Genomic DNA, 17,806 nt, shown 5'->3' on the forward strand with positions numbered 1-17,806 from the left:
ATTTGAAATAAAATGTCTTAAGAATTTTTGTTTGCTCAGATTTTAATTTTATTTTATTTAAAATACTCATAACTTTCTCCCGATGTCCAGATCCGCCATTAGCAGAGACCCATTCTACGAGATGCTGGCGGCGCGGAAGAAGAAAGCCTCGTCTTTAAAGAGACAGTAGAAACACTTCAGCCCGAACATGGACCTGGAAAAAGGGGCGAAATCTCAACGGAAGCCATAAACGCTGGACTGGATTGTTTTTATCTCAGGAATGAAGCAGGTGGTTTTTCTGGGGAAGTCTGACATTAGTGTTTGTTTCATCATCTGGAATCAGCGGGTCTGACTGAATGTGGCGTCTCATCCTCCATTTCTGTGCTTTCATACCTATAAATGCTGACTCCGCACCTATTTTTACACTGCTATGTACTGTAAATATTCGGAAGGGTCGCTTTTGCGATTCATTCATGATCTGCTGTTATATTTATATCTATTTTTTGGTTGTTCTTGAATAGACTTTTTCATGTTTTGCCAAAGTTTGTCTTTCAGTCTCAATCCGAGTCTGATTTCTGAAGTTGAGTTTTTAATTTGAATGCTGTTTATTTGGCTTAAACAGTGTTTTGTTTTATTTTGATCATCATCATCATCATCGTTCGTTTAACTCATAGGTGGCCTTTATGAAAGACTGAAATCCAGAAACATTTCAGTAAGTTGCTTCATATTTATGGAACTCCTTCAAAATGAAACTACTGACTTGAGAGCTTATTTTACTATGTTTTGTATTTTACAAACGTTAATGTGTTGGATGACTGAACGTATCTGAAATCTCCCCCCCTTTTTTTTTTTTTGCTTTGTATGCACTGGTCATTTGAGAGAAGACTCTTAAATATTAATTTATCGATGCTGTACATATTTAAACTTATAGGTTGTTTTATTTTTTATCGTCCAAATATACTTTGTGCAAAAGTAAACCGGGTGAAGAAAAGGTTTTGACCTGCAAAGTTTAGTTCACCATTGTATGTAATCTTGTGCTTACAATAAAAAAAATGTTTGAGCTTTGCTTTTTAAATATTATTTATTGATTTCTATCAGTTTCTGAAGCTTTTTAGAGAAAGCCAGTTAGGGTTTTTACCAAGGTAAGTTTGTGTTTTTTTAATTGTTCGGGGTTGGATTGGGTTTTGTGGTCTTAGTAATTTGAGCTCCATGTTTTATTCTGGGTTAGAGATTGTGGTGGAAAATTTATTATTTAAATGTATTATTAATTATTACTAAAATTACTAAATTATAATTAAAATTACTAAATTTCTATAAAACTTCTATTTCTTACTAAAATCACCATACATTAAGAAATGTGAGCTTTCCTTAGAAAAGATGCAGATCACCTTCTGAATGGCCTATAAGAAGGGTCATTCAGTTGGCTGTCTTCTGCTTTTAAACATACAGCGCTCAGCATAACTCAGTACAGCCCATTTTGAAAATGAATATTTTTCTCCATTTCTCAATGAATATTGGCCATTTTTAGGTATTTTGGTGCATTTAAACAAAGATAGATAATAAACATAGATTCATTAAACAGATATATTTATAAAAATACTATATTAGTCATCAAACATATTTAGAAATTGAAAGATAATACAATTAAATTCAAGCAAAATACTGCAAAAAAAATTACAACCTACAAAATTTCAACACATTTTTTAAACATTTTTTTTGCTTGATTTTTCCTTTTTTAAAATTTGTATTTAATATTTTTTCTATGACAAAAATGTGGCTGTTGTAGTTTTTAAAGCATTATCATAAGTTATTTTGTTAGATAAGCTCCAGATTTGGCTTCAGTTCTGACTAATCTAATGTAAATGTACAAATACAATTTTGTAAAGCTTCCTATTAAAAATATAAATTTAAAAGAGAGATTTGTGAGTGGTGAACTCATATATACTGAGCCCTGTATGCGTTCAGCAAGTGTAAATCCTGGGAGCCATATCTTGATCCTCAGAGAAGGAATGCTCTGAAGAGAGCAGGGAGTCCTCTGTGATGAAGTGGGCTTTGAGGCAGGGGAAAGAAGATAGCCTGGTGTCTGTTTAACTTTCTGGTCGCAGTCTGCAGCAGCCGGTGTTCCTGTATGTCTGTCAGACCTATTCTTTCATTCCTTTATTTTCTTTTCGCCTTAGTCCCTTTATTCATCTGGGTTCGCCACAGCAGAATGAACCACCAATGTATCCAGCATGTGTTTCATGCAGCAGATGCCCTTCCAGCTGCAACCCATCACAGGGATACACACTCATTCACACACTACGGACAATTACGGACCTAATTCACCTGTAACACGCTTTTGGACTTGTGGGGGAAACCGGAGCACCCGTAGGAAACCCACATGAGCACAGGGAGAACATGCAAACTCCACACAGAATTGCCTACTGACCCAGCCGAGGCTCGAACCACGGACCATCTTGCTAAGAGGTGTTAACGCTACCCACTGCGCCACCTTTTGCAAAGAATAAAATCTTTTGGAAAGTAAAATCTTGTAAGACTTTGTCTCTTGATCAGTAAGAGTCTCTCTTATTTACATTTTTTTTATTTATTTATTTTTTAAATTGCCAAACGCGAACTTGACCTAAGCTGTCAGTAAAGTGACTATTTTATTAAGTTGTGTTTTGTCGCTAACAATTTAACAGTTCATTTATGTGTATTAAAATATAACGTTTTATTTTTACTTGGTTATAATTATTATATTTTTAATGTTTGTTATATTCATTAAAATTAAAGTTTGGTCACCTAATGTCTTTATTTTAATACAAATGAGTCATTGCAAATAAAATTAGCAAAAAAAAATAATAATAAATGTGCATTGGCAAAAATTAGTAGTTTTTTTGTCCATATTCTAAATGATTGGTGTACTGATTTTTGGACTGTGATCTTAAGTTTTTTGTTAGACTAGTTCCAGTTTTGGCTTTTGTACTGATTAATTTAATGTAGGCTGTACACACAAATATATTATTGTATATTAATTAAATATATCAATACATTTATTTTGTATTCAATGTACAGTACTGGATGTGTATATTTATACATATATGGATAAACACACACACAGTGCACCTGTATATATTACGTAAATATAGTGATGCTCCGATCGATTGGCTGAAGATCTGTATTGGCCAATATTCACATTTCATGACTTGATCGGTACTCGTCAATCTGGCCAATCACATCGGTTTGTTTATGAGACGCACATGTGCTCCAGTATATTATACATAGCCTAAGCCAAAGTAAAATGAATGACTTATTTTCTGTAAAGCTGCTTCTGGCCATGACATGTTCACTTCTAAATTGTTTTAAGAGACATGTTTAAAGTATTATATGCAGCATTCTTGATTTATACTTTTAGGTAAAGCGAAATCTTCCCTTAAGGATCATACATATAGAGAAAATGTGCTTAATGCATGATAAAGCTCAAAGGGTTTGACTCAGTACTCTGTATCTGCCAATCACCATGACAGGGAATCGGTACTTGATATTGGCAGCAAAAAGTAAATACAAACTTTCATCTGGGATGCAATAAATCATTTGACAGCATTAGTATTAACATGTATAGTGTAAAAACCCCTTTAACAAAGCGGACACAAAAGTGACCTACAATAATGGTCTCAGATCTGTATTTATAATCAAATAATCACTCAATCACAAATGTTTTAGTCGCTTTATTCTTAAAAACGACTCGTACATTGACAAAGAACACTGCTGCTTCACACAGTACAGATGTTTTTGTCTATTTTGTGCGTTACATGACGTGGCTTTAAGGCCTCATTTCACCTTTTAAGAGCCACAAACACCATTCAAACATGTTAGTCTCTTCCAAACTCTGGCACTCCTGACATTTAAATCCAGTTAAATGCACTTTTTTTAAATGAAAGAATCTGGTCTCAATTAGTTAATCAACCTAATAAATAAGCAAACACTTTTTTTTTTTTTTAATGCACACTGACACCAAAAATGAAAACATGCTTAGGAAATGTGGAGAACCACAGCTTTTTATTACAAAACCAACATTGCTTTTCAACTTCTGCAAACACACTCAAATGTTGAAATAATACTGCAATCATGTTGAATAAGTCATTACCGTTACTGCAAGGGCGCTCAAATCCACCGTGGGTTTGTTTGAAGCTCCCCTAAAATCTTTTTTTTTTTCTCTCTAATATATTAAAATAGCTCATAGGCTCATCTTATTTGCTCGTATATGATATTGGGCAATATTACGGAGTGTTTAACAGACGCTCATTCTCCAAAGGACTGTGTTTCTTGTGTTGAAAACAAAATAAATGTATATTTTTGTGTGTTTTGTACAAAATTTCCTTTTAAGACACATTCTCAGAAATAAAGGTACAAAAGTTGTCACTGGGGCATTACCTTTTCAAAAGGTAAACTTTTATACCCGTCAGGTCCACATTTGTACCTTAAATGTACATATTTATACTTAAGTACAAATGTGTACCTCATATTGCCTTAAAGGAACATTTTTGTAAAGTAAAGGTAGTGTTTCCCAACCACGTACATGGAACACAACCAGCACTGCATTTTTTGGATGTCTCCTTTGTCTTTTACATCCATTACAGGTCTTTCGCTCTCTGCTAATGAGCTGATGATCTGAATCAGGTGTGTTTGGTTAAGGAGACGTAAATGTGCAGAGCTGGTTGTCTTTCAGGAACGTGGTTGAGAAACACGGCCTTAAGGTACCAATGTGTACCTCATATTACTTTAAATTTACAACAATGTTTCTTTAAGGCAGTGTTTCTAAACCACAGTCCTAGAAGACCACCAACACTGCATGTTTTGGATGTCTCCTTTGTTTTTGTTTTTTTTACATCAATTACAAGATTTTCGGTCTCTGCTAATGAGCTGAATCAGGTGTGTTCGGTTAAAGACACGTGTAAATATGCAGAGCTGGTGGTCTTCCAGGAACGTGGTTGAGAAACACTGCCCTAAATGTGCACAAGTACAAATGTGTACATCATATTAGCTTACATTTACAAAAGCGTACCTTTAAAGCAGTGTTTCTCAACCATGTTCCAGGTAGACCACCAGCACTGCATGTTTTGGATGTCTCCTTTGTCTTTTACACCCATTGCAAGTCTTTCGGTCTCTGCTAATGAGCTGATGATCTGAATCGGTTTGGTTTAGAAGAGAGGTAAATAAGCAGAGCTCGTGGTCCTCCAGGCACATGATTGAGAAACACTGCCTTAAGGTACAAATGTGCAAGTACAAGTACAAATTTGTAGCTCATTTTACCTAAAATTAACAAAAAAGTTCCTTTAAGGCAGTGTTTCTCAACCATGTTCCTGGAAGACCACCAGCACCTTATGTTTTGGACACTCATGCTTTTACACAAATTACAGGTCTTTCGCTATCTGCTAATGAGCTGATGATCTGAATCAGGTGTGTTAGGTTAAGGAGACATGTTAATGTGCAGAGCTGGTTGTCTTCCAGGAACGTGGTAAAGAAACACTGCCTTAAGGTACCAATGTGCAGGTGCAAATGTGTACCTCACATTACTTTAAATTTACAAAAATGTTCCTTTACGGCAGTGTTTCTAAACCACAGTCCTGGTAGACCACCAACACTGCATGTTTTGGGTGTCTCCTTTGTTTTTTACACCAATTACAAGTCTTTCTGTCTCTGCTAATGAGCTGAATCAGGTGTGTGTCAGGCAAAGACACATGTAAATATGCAGAGCTAGAGGTCTTCCAGGAACGTGGTTGAGAAACACTGCCCTCAATGTGCACAAGTACAAATGTGTACCTCATTTTACCTTAAAGGAACATTTTTGTAAATTAAATGTAGTGTTTCTCAACCACGTACCTAGAACACAACCAGCACTGCGTTTTTTTGGATGTCTCCTTTGTCTTTTACACCCGTTACAGGTCTTTCGCTCTCTGCTAATGAGCTGATGATCTGAATCAGGTGTGTTTGGTTAAGGAGACATGTAAATGTGCAGAGCTGGTGGTCCTCCAGGTTGAAAAAATGTAGTATGCACTGCCTTAATACTCAATGTGCACCTATACGATACAAAAGTGTACCTTTTAAAAGGATATCGCCCCAGTGGCAGATTTGTACCTTTATTTTTGAGCGTGCAGTCATTCTTGATAGTTGCACTTGTTTCAGACAGTAGGAAATGTGGGCTTTTTTTTTTTGTTTTGTTTTTTTTTTTGTTAAGAGTTGCTACAATTCCATAATGAATGCGCTGTAATATTACTGAAATTATATTTTCAACCAAATAAAAATGAAGTAAAAATAAGAGCAAATAGAAACGGAAAGGGTTTTAGTTAAACAGCATCTTATTAAAGTGACAAAACTGAAATGTTTACAGGAAAAAAACTAATTAAATTAACTAAAATATTTACATACTGTATAAATGTCAAATGCACTGCACTCTAAACTGATGGTCACATGTTCATTGTTGCTGTTTGACATGTCCATCATGCTGGTTTCGATGAACTTCTCCTTCTAAAAATGGGTTTGTTAGAGCAGAATGAATGTGTTTGAGTAAAACAGCACACAGCAGATTAGTTGAGTGTTTGTTTTAGATCACTGATGAAATTTTCTGGAAAAAACCCCCCTCTTGATTCCAGTCAATAAAGAGCATTCAGAGACCATCAACATCTGAAAATGACTTGCACAGCTTCACCTTCACCTGAAAATAAATAAATAAATAAATAAAAATAAGACAAAGTGGAAACACCACCTTTTAAAATAAGCATTTTCAATTTTTAAAAATATATTTGTAGAAAAAGATTTCTTTATTTCTATGAGCCAAACGTGAATTTCCACCATAGTTATTCCTGTCTTCAGTTGCATGATCCTTCACAGAAGAAACTTTAAGCACAATAGTTTTAACATTGATGATATTTTGAGCCAACATTTATACATCGTTTGAACTGTAATGAATTTCAATAACCACTGGAGGGCAGAGCACTTCTGAGGGACGTAAACAGACTTGCAGTAAAGTCTTGACAAGACAAACCTCATTAAGATTTACTTTTATCATTTATAATATTACGTAAGATTAAGGAACTGAACATTTTGACCACTCTGCAAAAAAACAAATAAAAAACAACTGATGTTCAATCTGGTGATAATCCCCAAGCAGTGGCTGGAAGTTCCCTAGAAATGTGATCGAGTCACTGACCACAAAATAAACTCAACACAGACGGCAAAACTGAGGAACTTCTTCCTGGAAAGACAATCTTACACTTTCATGAACTGATTCTTAGATCAAAACTCAGGGTTTCTGTAGAAAGGATTTCAACATGACAACATTTCAACATTCAGTAGAGAAGAAAGAGTTTGTTTGGACACTTAAGTAACATTTAAAATGCAAAATTCAGAGAGCTGAACACATCTTTAATCATGATGTAGTGAAAGTTTATCAGTTTCACATGTTGTTATGGCCTGTGATTATGTAAATATTTCCATTGAGTTTAAAACATTCCGACAAAAGAAACAACATTTCCAGCACACAGTTACATGCAATAAACCAGATATAGCCTACAGATTAAATTAAAAGTAACTTGTTTTGCGATTGAGTATTGCGACTAAATAACGCTGTTAGTTGGTGTCTCTCTCTCTCTCACACTCTCTCTCTCACACACACACACACACACACAAAACTGTTTTCATATCAAATATATTCAAAAAATAAATAAATAAAGTATAATTTTGTTGACTGTAGATGACCGAACTTTGGGATATAGAGCTAGTAGGGGTGTAATGATATGTTCAACTCACAATTTGATACTATTCGATTTGATTCTTTTTCCTGATCTTTCAAACTAAATTATTTAAGACAATTTGGAAATGAACAAGTGCACATTTCCTTGTAAAATAAGAGCATATTTTGTCAAATAGCAAAACAAAATTGAAACAAATTCCAAGTTAAACAAAACAATGAATACAAATATCTAAAGAAGCATCACACATTTAAAATAAATAGTTTTTCTTTGCTTAAAGTCTTTTGTGTTTTTCTATCAATATCATTTTACTTTTTTAAGAAACATTGGCATATCTACATTTTCTGGCACAAGCTGAGACCGCTGCACAGTTTCAGCGCCCCCTGCTGATAAAAAAAAACCGTTCACTTTTTAGTACTTGTCTTGTTTACAGTCTTCAATTTAATTAAGCGATTAAAAACTGGTCAATTTTAAGTTCTAAATTTGCTACTGGAAAAAAAAAGTTTAACCAGCCTAGTTTATAGGGGTTTCAGATATTTCCAGGCTGGTCTTACTAGACTGGTTTAAGCTAGTCAAGCTAGTCTTAGAAGGTAGTATCCCACCCTATCCTGCTATGACCATGTGAAAACCAACCCAGTCTTAGGCTGGTTTAAGCTGGATTATTCAGCAGGGAAATAAAAACTGTAACTGTAACTGTAACTGACTGTAACGGAAGCGTAGAGGGATGTGGTGGACTGATTTTTACTAGTGACAAGTTGTTGTTTTTACATGTGTGTTAAATAGTATTAAATCAATGTACACATCACATAAGTTGTACACATCCACATTTATAGACATCCAGACTCATGTTGTCTTTTAACTAGCTGACTATTTTTGTTGCTGTTGCGCATTATAAAACTTTGCAGAAAAAAACATCAACAACAACAACAACAACAACAATAACTACAGTAAACACAACTGTCCCTTCTGGTAAAAACATGTATCGTGATTCGTTTAATCAAACGTTACCTTTTATAGTCTATGGTTTAACATCCCAAGGCATTTGAATCATCACATATTTGTGAATCATTACTCAGTGAATCATTACTTCTAACTTAAAGAGCACCTATGATGAAAATCATCTTTTGTAAGCTGTTTGGACAGAACTGTGTGTAGGTATTGTGTGTTCACAGTCATATTGGAGGGGTGGAAACACAATAATTCTCTTTTTTAAATTTTTTTAATTTTAATTTTTTAAGATCCAAATCCCTCCCATTTTGAGGCCCACCGCAACATGACATAAGAGTGCAGTTTCCACGCACACTGAACTGATTGACAGCTGTGTATTAACATGTCTCCATAGTAACATGTATAATCATATCAACAAGACAGGACGTGTGCAAAGCAACTGGGATTAAAAGATCTGTTCAGCTCTCTGTGATCATTAATCATCATCAAATGTGATCAAGATTGAGATTTACAAGTTTAAAACGTTTTTAAAACAGTGCATGTTTGTAATGAATTACATTGATTTTACCATCTTTATCAATACAGCCGTTTGTCAGTACAATTATAAAAAAAATGCTTCAATCCTGGTTTGTGGACGTTAAATCAGGTTTATTTTGTAAATTAACATAACGGATGTCCATACATCAGTGCATATTAACGTGTATCCTGTCACATTTGCTGCATAAAGACAGTGCAAAGTTAAACGCGGGCACTGTGTGCGTGTCTGTGTGTGTACGTGAACTTTGTAACGACATTGTGTGTGACTCATCGTTTTTATTGATTCGTTAACTCCACAACATATACATCAAATAATCATTGGGAAAGTTCTTATTGTAGTATTTCTCACAAATGTTACATGAGATCTGTTTCCTTCATGTCAGTCACTGTGCTGTTTATCTGACACAGTCAGAGATTGAGACGCACCGTGACAGGCACGTGGGAACAGTGGGCATGGAGAACTAGCATTAAACGCACAGGCAATAAAAACAGCTACAAGATGCTCAGAGCTGAAAATGACAAACTGAAAGGTATAATAAATAATTGATGGGTGTTTTGAGCTGAAACTATACAGACACATTCTGGAGACTAAAAAAGATTTATCTTAAATCTTAAAAAAGGGTAAAATAGGTGCCCATTAAATAACAAGAGAACAAATGTTTTGGCAACAAGCTGAAAGCTACAACCTTGCATATATCCTATCTACAAATGTATAATATGGAAATGTTTCCTGTTAAATATGAAGCAGTTATATTGGAAAAATCATTTCCAGATGATTTTTTATTAGTAACAAAATAAAATAACTGGGTTAGAATTAAATATAGCTAGTTTTGCGCTTTTAAAACACTCTCTAACTTTATTCACATTAGGATGACTGATTATCTTTTTAATTGGTCCTTTCAGAGCATGATCTGAATGAGATAATGCACACAGTGATGTGAAATGTGTATTTTACATATGGGCATGGCATATTTTGATATTTTATATTATTGGGCAAGCTTCGATTTCCCACTGAGCTACAGTTTTGCTGCCAAAACCTGGCAACCGTGTTTAAGATGGAAAACATCTTTTTGTGGGTGACTGCAAGCTCGGATATATTTCTTGTTAAATATGAAGCAATTATAGTAGAAAATAATTTAGTAATTTATCTTGATTTATATCATTCATTCATTTTCTTTTTGGCTTAGTGCCTTTATTAATCAGGGGTCATCACAACGGAATGAATCGCATCTGTTTCATGCAGTTGATGCCTTTCCAGCTGCAACCCAACACTGGGAACTTGATTTATATTAATATCTACATACAAAAAAATGAATGCTGTAATTCTCTCATTTGGAAGACCATTTAAGTTTCACATCTTTGTCCTTAAAACAACCACAGAGCTGAATAAGGTCATAATTATTTCTAAAAGTGATGTTTTCTGTGCATGATCTGAACAGCTTTACATATGGGAGTGGCATATTTTGAGTTTTTATATTATTTGGCAGGTTTAGTTTGGCCATTGCACTAATGTTGCTGTGACAACCTGGCAACCGCGCTTTAGACAGAAAACATCTTTTGTAGGCAACTTTGGCTTTTGCAACTCTGCAGATTTTATAAACACGCAAACAGCTATACCACAGCAAAGAAAACGCAAATGCATCACATGACCTCTTTAAATCCCGATCTTTAGCACGTTAGCATTGAAACGGAGGCAAGAGAAGCATTTAGAGGCTCCAGATGTGCGTGACGGAGGCTGACGGAGGTCACCAACAGTGCAGATGAAGATTGTAGATCTGCCTGGGTCTGACAGCACAGGAATGGCCAGATTCATGCTGTGGTCTGGTGCTTTGAGCTCCGCGCTGGACTCTGTGACGGGGATTTGGGTTGAAGGAACCACTGGAGTGACAATGTACATTCTTGAGAAGCCGCTGTCTGGCAGGCCAAGGTTTTGTGTATTCATCTTCGGGGAAACTCTGACTATACTGAGCCCAACAGAGCCAAGTCATTCGTTTGGAAGCGGAATAATATGCCTGAATGCAGTTTTTGCTTGCTTTAGGCTAATACCCTCAGAGCATTTCATGCCAATGGCTCATTTATGCTTCGACACAATGAGAAGCTCATAAAACCCTTTATACCACCAACTCATCCCAGCTGCTACTAGTCACTGCATAAAGGTGAAAACTATTTGTTTTATATTAGTGTACAGGTATGTTATACATTATTATATGTCATATATAGATGAGGTCAAAATAATTTTATTATAAATTGTATTAAAAATTTTATTTTAATTCTTTTTCATCTTATAAATACATTTCACATATAAAATTTTATATTTTATAAAATTTTAAAATAAATTTATTTAAAATTAATTAATTAATTTTAATTATACAATTTTATATATTTTTTTCCAATTTCTGTTTAAGGGAGATATGTTTTTTTTAACACATTTCTAGACATAATATTTTTAATTAGGGCTGGGCGATTAATCGAAAAATAATTGAAATTCAAAACTTACCTACTGCGCCACTGTGTCGCCCTCTCTAATAATAATATCATATAATAAAATTTTATTGAAAAGCTGAGTGATTAATCAAATCTGAATTCTAATTCACTTTGGACAAAGTGCTTGCTAAATGACTAAATATAAATGTAATATAGGCGGCACAATGGCTCACTGTCATCCTACATCAAGGAGGTCACTGGTTTGAGCCCCGGCTGGGTCTGTTGGCATTTCTGTGTGGAGTTTGCATGTTCTCCCCATGTTCACGTGGGTTTCCTCAGGGTGCTCAGGTTTCCCCCACAGTACAAACACATGTGGTACAGGTGAATTGAATAAGCTAAATGGCCATAGTGTATGAGGATGAATATGAGAGTGTATGGGTGTTTCACAGTACTGGGTTGTTTCTGGAAGGGCATCCAGTGCATAAAACGTATGCTGGATAAGTTGGCGGTTCATTCCACTGTGGCGACCCCAGATAAATAAAGGGACTAAGCTGAAGAAAAATGAATGAATGAATGAATGAATGGAATATTTTTATGACTGGATGCTGCTATTCTAACTATATTTTCCATAGCGCATTCCGTCTAAATTCATGTTGTTTAGTTCATCAATAACCAAAAACTTAACTGAAACAAGAAGCAACAGGTCTGCAGTATTGCAGCGTGCATCTATCTAAATGTCACAACATTAGAACATAAACTATTCAAAGCATTGACTTGGGTCATTGATATTTAAAATAAATAGACTACACTTTAACTTGACTTCAATGGACTGTATTCTGAGTGTTACCACTGAAACTGCTAAAGATAGCTTGCTTTAATGATGCGAGTTGAAAAAGAATAGCGGAACCCAATACATTTGACGAAAGATTAAGATGAAAAGGTTTTCTTTGGAAAAACATACATATTAAATCATCCCCGATTAGACCAGGAACCCCTATTATGATGGCAAATAGGGTTCATGTTGACTTTAAGGTGGTCAAGGTGGCTTTGGAACGTTGTTGTCGGGCAACCAACTAATAACCAGCCTGGTTCAGCTAATAACCGGTTTGGATCAGATAATAATCAGCCTCCATAATAACCAGCTTCCATATTCCAAAATACAGCTACTAGCTTAAGATGGATTTTCCAGCAAGAATTACTCATGTCTGAATCTCCCACAACACTGTAATCGGTCTGATAAACTACAGTGCTGGTTTAAACAACCTCCAGCAGTTGTTGTATAGCTAAAACTGCCAATGTGTAAAACTTAAACATGTACATGATCATGTACTATGGATGTGTTTTGGTTAAAAAAGAACGTATTATAAATATGCAACTCTCTTCACAAAGTAATGTCTAGAGCACTGTTTCCCAACCCTGTTCCTGAAGGCACACCAACACTACACATTTTCAACCTCTTCCTAATCAAACACAACTGAATCAACTCATCAGAACATCAGAAGAGACTCAAAAATCTAAAATGAATGGGTCAGATAGAGAGACATCCAATAAATGAGTTGGCAGCGTAAGCTTGCGCACGTGTGCCTTATTGCCAATTAGCTCTGCATATAAGCACAGGGAAAGCAAGGAAACGCCATCCTTTTAAGCTGAAGAGACTGACACTTGCAGCTGAGGAACAATCATTATGGCGATGCTATATAGCATTTCTGTTCCCCTCTTCGGGAAACGAGGGCTACTTTAGTAACCAGAGTGTTCCCCTTCGGATGGGGAACTTCAATGCTATCAGTGGATTTATTTATTAATCCACGAATGGGGAAATGTCTGGAAAACGCCATAATGACTGCACCTTACCTTCACCTCCGATGAGAGGATAGTCAGGCATAGCGTGAGTGCTCCTGCATCAAAGAGAGGCGCGGTCTTCCAACGTGATCCCTGGCCCTTACTTATCCCACTTCAAAGAAGTTTTACTGATTTAGATATATTTTTTGGGAAGTCGCAAGCGTCTAGAAAATTCTAGGAAACTACGACAGTACGTTGGGAAAGCATGCAGTCCCGATAGGGAGGAAGCTGCGGAGGCCACCTGCTACCCAATGGGGAGATATGATGGCAAAATATATGGACTAGCCCTGAGAAGGGGGAGTACGCATATAATAAGATGGTTAGCGAAGAGGGAAGACACGGGTCCGCCCGTAAGAGGGGACTGCACTGTGGCTGAATAAGCATATGGGATCGCCTAGTGGGTATCACGCATAGCGGGCACCTATGCCCAAAACGCGGGCTGACCAGCGGGCAGAGCTACAATGAAATGGGCCAGCAAGTGACTCCTCTGCTGAGTCAGTGCTGGGGGCCTTGAAGGAATCTGCAGGGCTCACCTAACGGGAAACTTTACTGACAGATGAAAAAGCACACATTTCTCATTTCTACGTGTTAGGGAGAATGGCGCAGCAAGCGTGTTTCAACACCTTAACTGAGTTGTTTCCTCAATCATCAAGGGTTACCTAATACCCTTGAGGAAACCGGCTCCACTCGCAGATTTGCAAATGTATTAGGTGTCTCCCAGCCTGCAGCTCAACAGATGTCTGTTAGAGAGGCTCCCGGTCCACGCGACCAAGAGGATGCGATGCTCCAAGTGGAGTGCGCACACACTCTCGGGGGACACGGCTCGCCCTGGCTCTGGTAAGCGAGGGAGATGGCATCCACTATGCAATGGGCCAACCTCTGTTTCAATACGGCACTTCCCTGCTGCCGACCGCCATAGCAGACGAAGAGCTGCTCAGATAATCTAAAGCTCTGAGTGCGGTCCAGATAAATACGCAAAATGCGAACTGGAAAAAGTAAGAAAAGGGCTGGGTCTGCCTCCTCCGGGGGCAGCGCTTGCAGGCTCAATACCTGGCCTTAAAACGGTGTGGTAGGAACCTTTGGCACATATCCCAAGCCAGCTCGAATTACTAGCACGAGTAATTTTTTACGAATTTAGGAGGCCTGCAGAACCATTGCTCTATATGTTATTGCACTGCCCACTAGCGTATTGGCACCAACCTCTCTAAACAATTTTTTAAACAAATTAAAAACTGGTGCTTTTAAATAATGCAATTTCAGTAAAAGTCAATGGGACACTTTTTGGCTGGATATTTTGCAAAAAATCTGTTAAGTATTTTGGAAAACAGCCCTGTTATGTTTGTTCTAGTGTTAAATGTGTTTCAGTAGTACATCAGTAACTGACCTGTCACAGACAGTGATATCCATCACATCAGGCCTGTTGAACTCAGAAGAAGTTCTTGATGAGTGGAGTAACCAGTTTGACCCAGAGCTTTACATGGCGGTCCGGCTGGTTAAAAGTGGAGTTTGACACTTGCGTTGAGCTCTGATATAACACCTCCTGCTCCTAAACAAGACAGAGAACACAACTTTTCTTTTATCTGTGTCAAATCTCAAGCGTTACATAATCACAGGGTTTTTCTCGTAAAAACGATCTTTAGCAACTGATAAGTGAAGATTACAGGAATCCTGCACTTCACAAACTATAAAAACTGATAACGCTTACAATTAATTAATCTTTATTATAGCCTCTCTTCCCAGATCTATCAGTAAAGGCAAGTGATTATGTCCTATCTTTTATGTAATTTAGTTTAAGGCATGAAAGATAAGAGAATCTGTTGCCATCCTGTATGAGTGAAAAGCTGTACAAACAATAACTTTATGCCGAAAATACTAAAATCTCATATTGCAATGCTCATCAAAGTGTAAGAGTGATAAAAACTTGACTTCATGGTTTAATGATACCTTGTTTAGGCTGCAATAAAACAAATCATTTGATGATGTTTACAGTGCAGCTATAAACCAGAAAAAACATCATACTAAAGTACAGTAGTAGTACCAAGGGTACAAGTGTGTGATATTATTAATATTGTGATTGTTGTTTATTAGTGTACACAACGTGAATTATTAAAGGGATAGTTTACTCTAAAAATGAATATTTTGTCATCATTTACTCATACTTACCCCCAATAGCTTCAAATTTTTTTTAAGTTGATTTTTTTTCTGAGGAAAGCAAAAGAAGTTATTTTGAAGAATGTTGAAAACCGGTAACCATAAACATTAATCTCCGGAAAAACAAATACTATGCAATACATTTGCACTATGCACCATTTTTCGAAATATCTTAATTTGTGTTCCCCAAAAGAAAGACACACAAACAGGTTTGTGACAAATGAACGACGAGTAAATGATAACAGAATTTTCACATTCACTTCTGCAACCTTCAGAAAGTCTCGTTATTCAAATTGAACAATTTTGAAAAGTGTTTATAATTTGAGCACTAATACACCACTTTATAAAACTTATTAAATATATGAATTGAATTTAAAGAACATAATACTAATGAATACAGCGGCGAAAATAAGCATTGAACAAGTCATGTTTTTTCCTGGGATTAATATTTCTAAAGGAGCTGTTGACATAGAATTCAATCAGATTTTGGTAAAAACCCAAACAATACAAACAAAAAAAATAAATCTGAAAAATGAGTTATGTGTAATTACAATAAAATGACTCAAGGACAAAGTACTGAACTACTGAAAAGTAATTAATACTTTCTATAGACCATTTCGATGTGATGATTGGCCCATGAGCATTTCCTGCTTGTTGTTAAACTATTTCCTAAGTGTAACAAGAAGCAATTCAATAATAACTTGCCATTAAATAAGCTTATCAATAAGTGTATTTTCTTTTATTCTCTGAAGCTATGGAAAATAAAAATGTAAAACAGGAAATTCGTTAGGACAACTGTTATTGTTTACATTTCTCAAAATGGCTTATAAAAGGACTTTTTTGGTGATGGCAGCTTAAAGACACCTCTCATATGGACAATGAAGTCACAATTATTGCTCAGGTGTGAGTTTTTTTAAAAAAAAAGTACAAATCTATCAAATCTGAGCTTTAATCTGTATTTTGTAGACCTTTTTCTTGGCAGCTGCATAGAGGGCGCCATAGCAACCAGCGGTAGAATGTTTGAAATGTATGTGGTAAAGCTGTTATAATCTGTCAGACATGGTTCAAGCGCGAGAGAAAAACGTTCTCCTAGTTTACGTGTTTGACATCAGAAAAAGTGTGTCTGTTTTCCCACATACACGCACGCACGCACGCACGCACGCACACGCACGCACACACACACACACACACACACACACACACACACACACACACACACACACACACTTAGCATTCTCCTTGCGCATCCACGCAAAGCATAATGGGTAATTTTGCATTCTAAGAAAAAGGTCTATTTTGGATTCGAGTCAGGTGATTGGTTGGGCCAATCTACAGCTTGATTTTCCTTTTGGCTGTGTTTTTGTCTTTATGAAATGTCCAATTTGGCTTCATCTTCATCATCTTGCTAATGTAGATGTTGGACTGAAGCAGCTAATATTGAGGCAGAGGGTTGCTGAAGAACTGCCAAGAGATTTTAGCTGTTGTCTGGGCTTTTACTGCCTTTCTACACCTCCCTTTTTTCATGTGTTCAATACTTTTTCCCTGCGTCATTTCATTTTATTATGCATAACTTCATTTGTAAACTATTTAGATTTGATTTCTTTGTATATATGGATTTATTTGGCTGTTCCCAACATCTGGGGAAATTTTCATGGCCTTTAGAAATATGTTTTCTGAGAAAAACGGTGACGTGTTCAAGACTTATTTTCTCCGCTGTTTATATAATCACGATACAAGAATGCTAAAAATGCCATGACCTATTTAAACTGTCACATGACATCTCGGGATTTAAAGGTTACAAGAGCCAAAACTTCAAGAAACACAGTTTAAGAGGAAATCCAACCTGTTGAAGTTGCGTTTGGAGTTCCTCGTTCTCTGTTACTATAGCGATCTGAGCCTCCAGATCCCTGTGCACAGAGCGATAGCCGAAATTTGGGGAGCCAATCAGGGTGAGGCAGGGGCAGTCTCTTCCTCCTACATAATACCACAGACCTGTAAAATAATGACCCAAATGTGAATAAACTGGCCAGAAATGATGATAATGTGCTTTATGTCATGTTTTATAATACTAGACAAGTATGACACACATTTTACAATGATGCATTTGGCACATGCTTTAAAGCAGGTCACAATTGCAAACGTCTTTTTTTAACAGTGTGTGCGTGTGTTTCCTTGTCACATGAGCGTAACTGTCTGTA

General features: G+C 36.4%; 2 protein-coding genes across 6 annotated transcripts in view; one reads left to right on the top strand and one right to left on the bottom strand.

Annotated features, from left to right (window-relative positions):
- cyth1b (cytohesin 1b) overlaps positions 1-1,054 on the top strand; it is a 194,977-nt gene extending 193,923 nt beyond the window's left edge. For 4 of the 5 annotated variants that reach the window (XM_087274681.1, XM_087274679.1, XM_087274678.1 and 1 more), the window contains exon 13: positions 91-1,054. In XM_087274681.1, coding sequence (XP_087130807.1) covers positions 91-169 — 79 coding nt within the window. In that variant the 3' untranslated portion in view covers positions 170-1,054. 5 annotated transcript variants of the gene reach the window in all.
- A 2,617-nt stretch (positions 1,055-3,671) lies between these two features.
- The window catches only part of pgs1 (phosphatidylglycerophosphate synthase 1), a 56,317-nt gene continuing 42,182 nt past the window's right edge, over positions 3,672-17,806 (bottom strand). Inside the window, exons 9-11 of the mRNA XM_087276664.1 lie at positions 17,452-17,600; positions 14,842-15,003; positions 3,672-6,673 (exon numbers count right to left, since the gene is read on the bottom strand). Of these exons, the coding sequence (XP_087132790.1) occupies positions 14,884-15,003; positions 17,452-17,600 (269 nt within the window). The 3' untranslated portion in view covers positions 3,672-6,673; positions 14,842-14,883. The remainder of the gene's footprint in view (positions 6,674-14,841; positions 15,004-17,451; positions 17,601-17,806) is intronic.

This window comes from Danio rerio, chromosome 12, assembly GCF_052040795.2.
Source record: "Danio rerio strain M-AB ecotype USA chromosome 12, GRCz13ab, whole genome shotgun sequence".
In the NCBI taxonomy this organism is placed as follows: domain Eukaryota; kingdom Metazoa; phylum Chordata; class Actinopteri; order Cypriniformes; family Danionidae; genus Danio; species Danio rerio.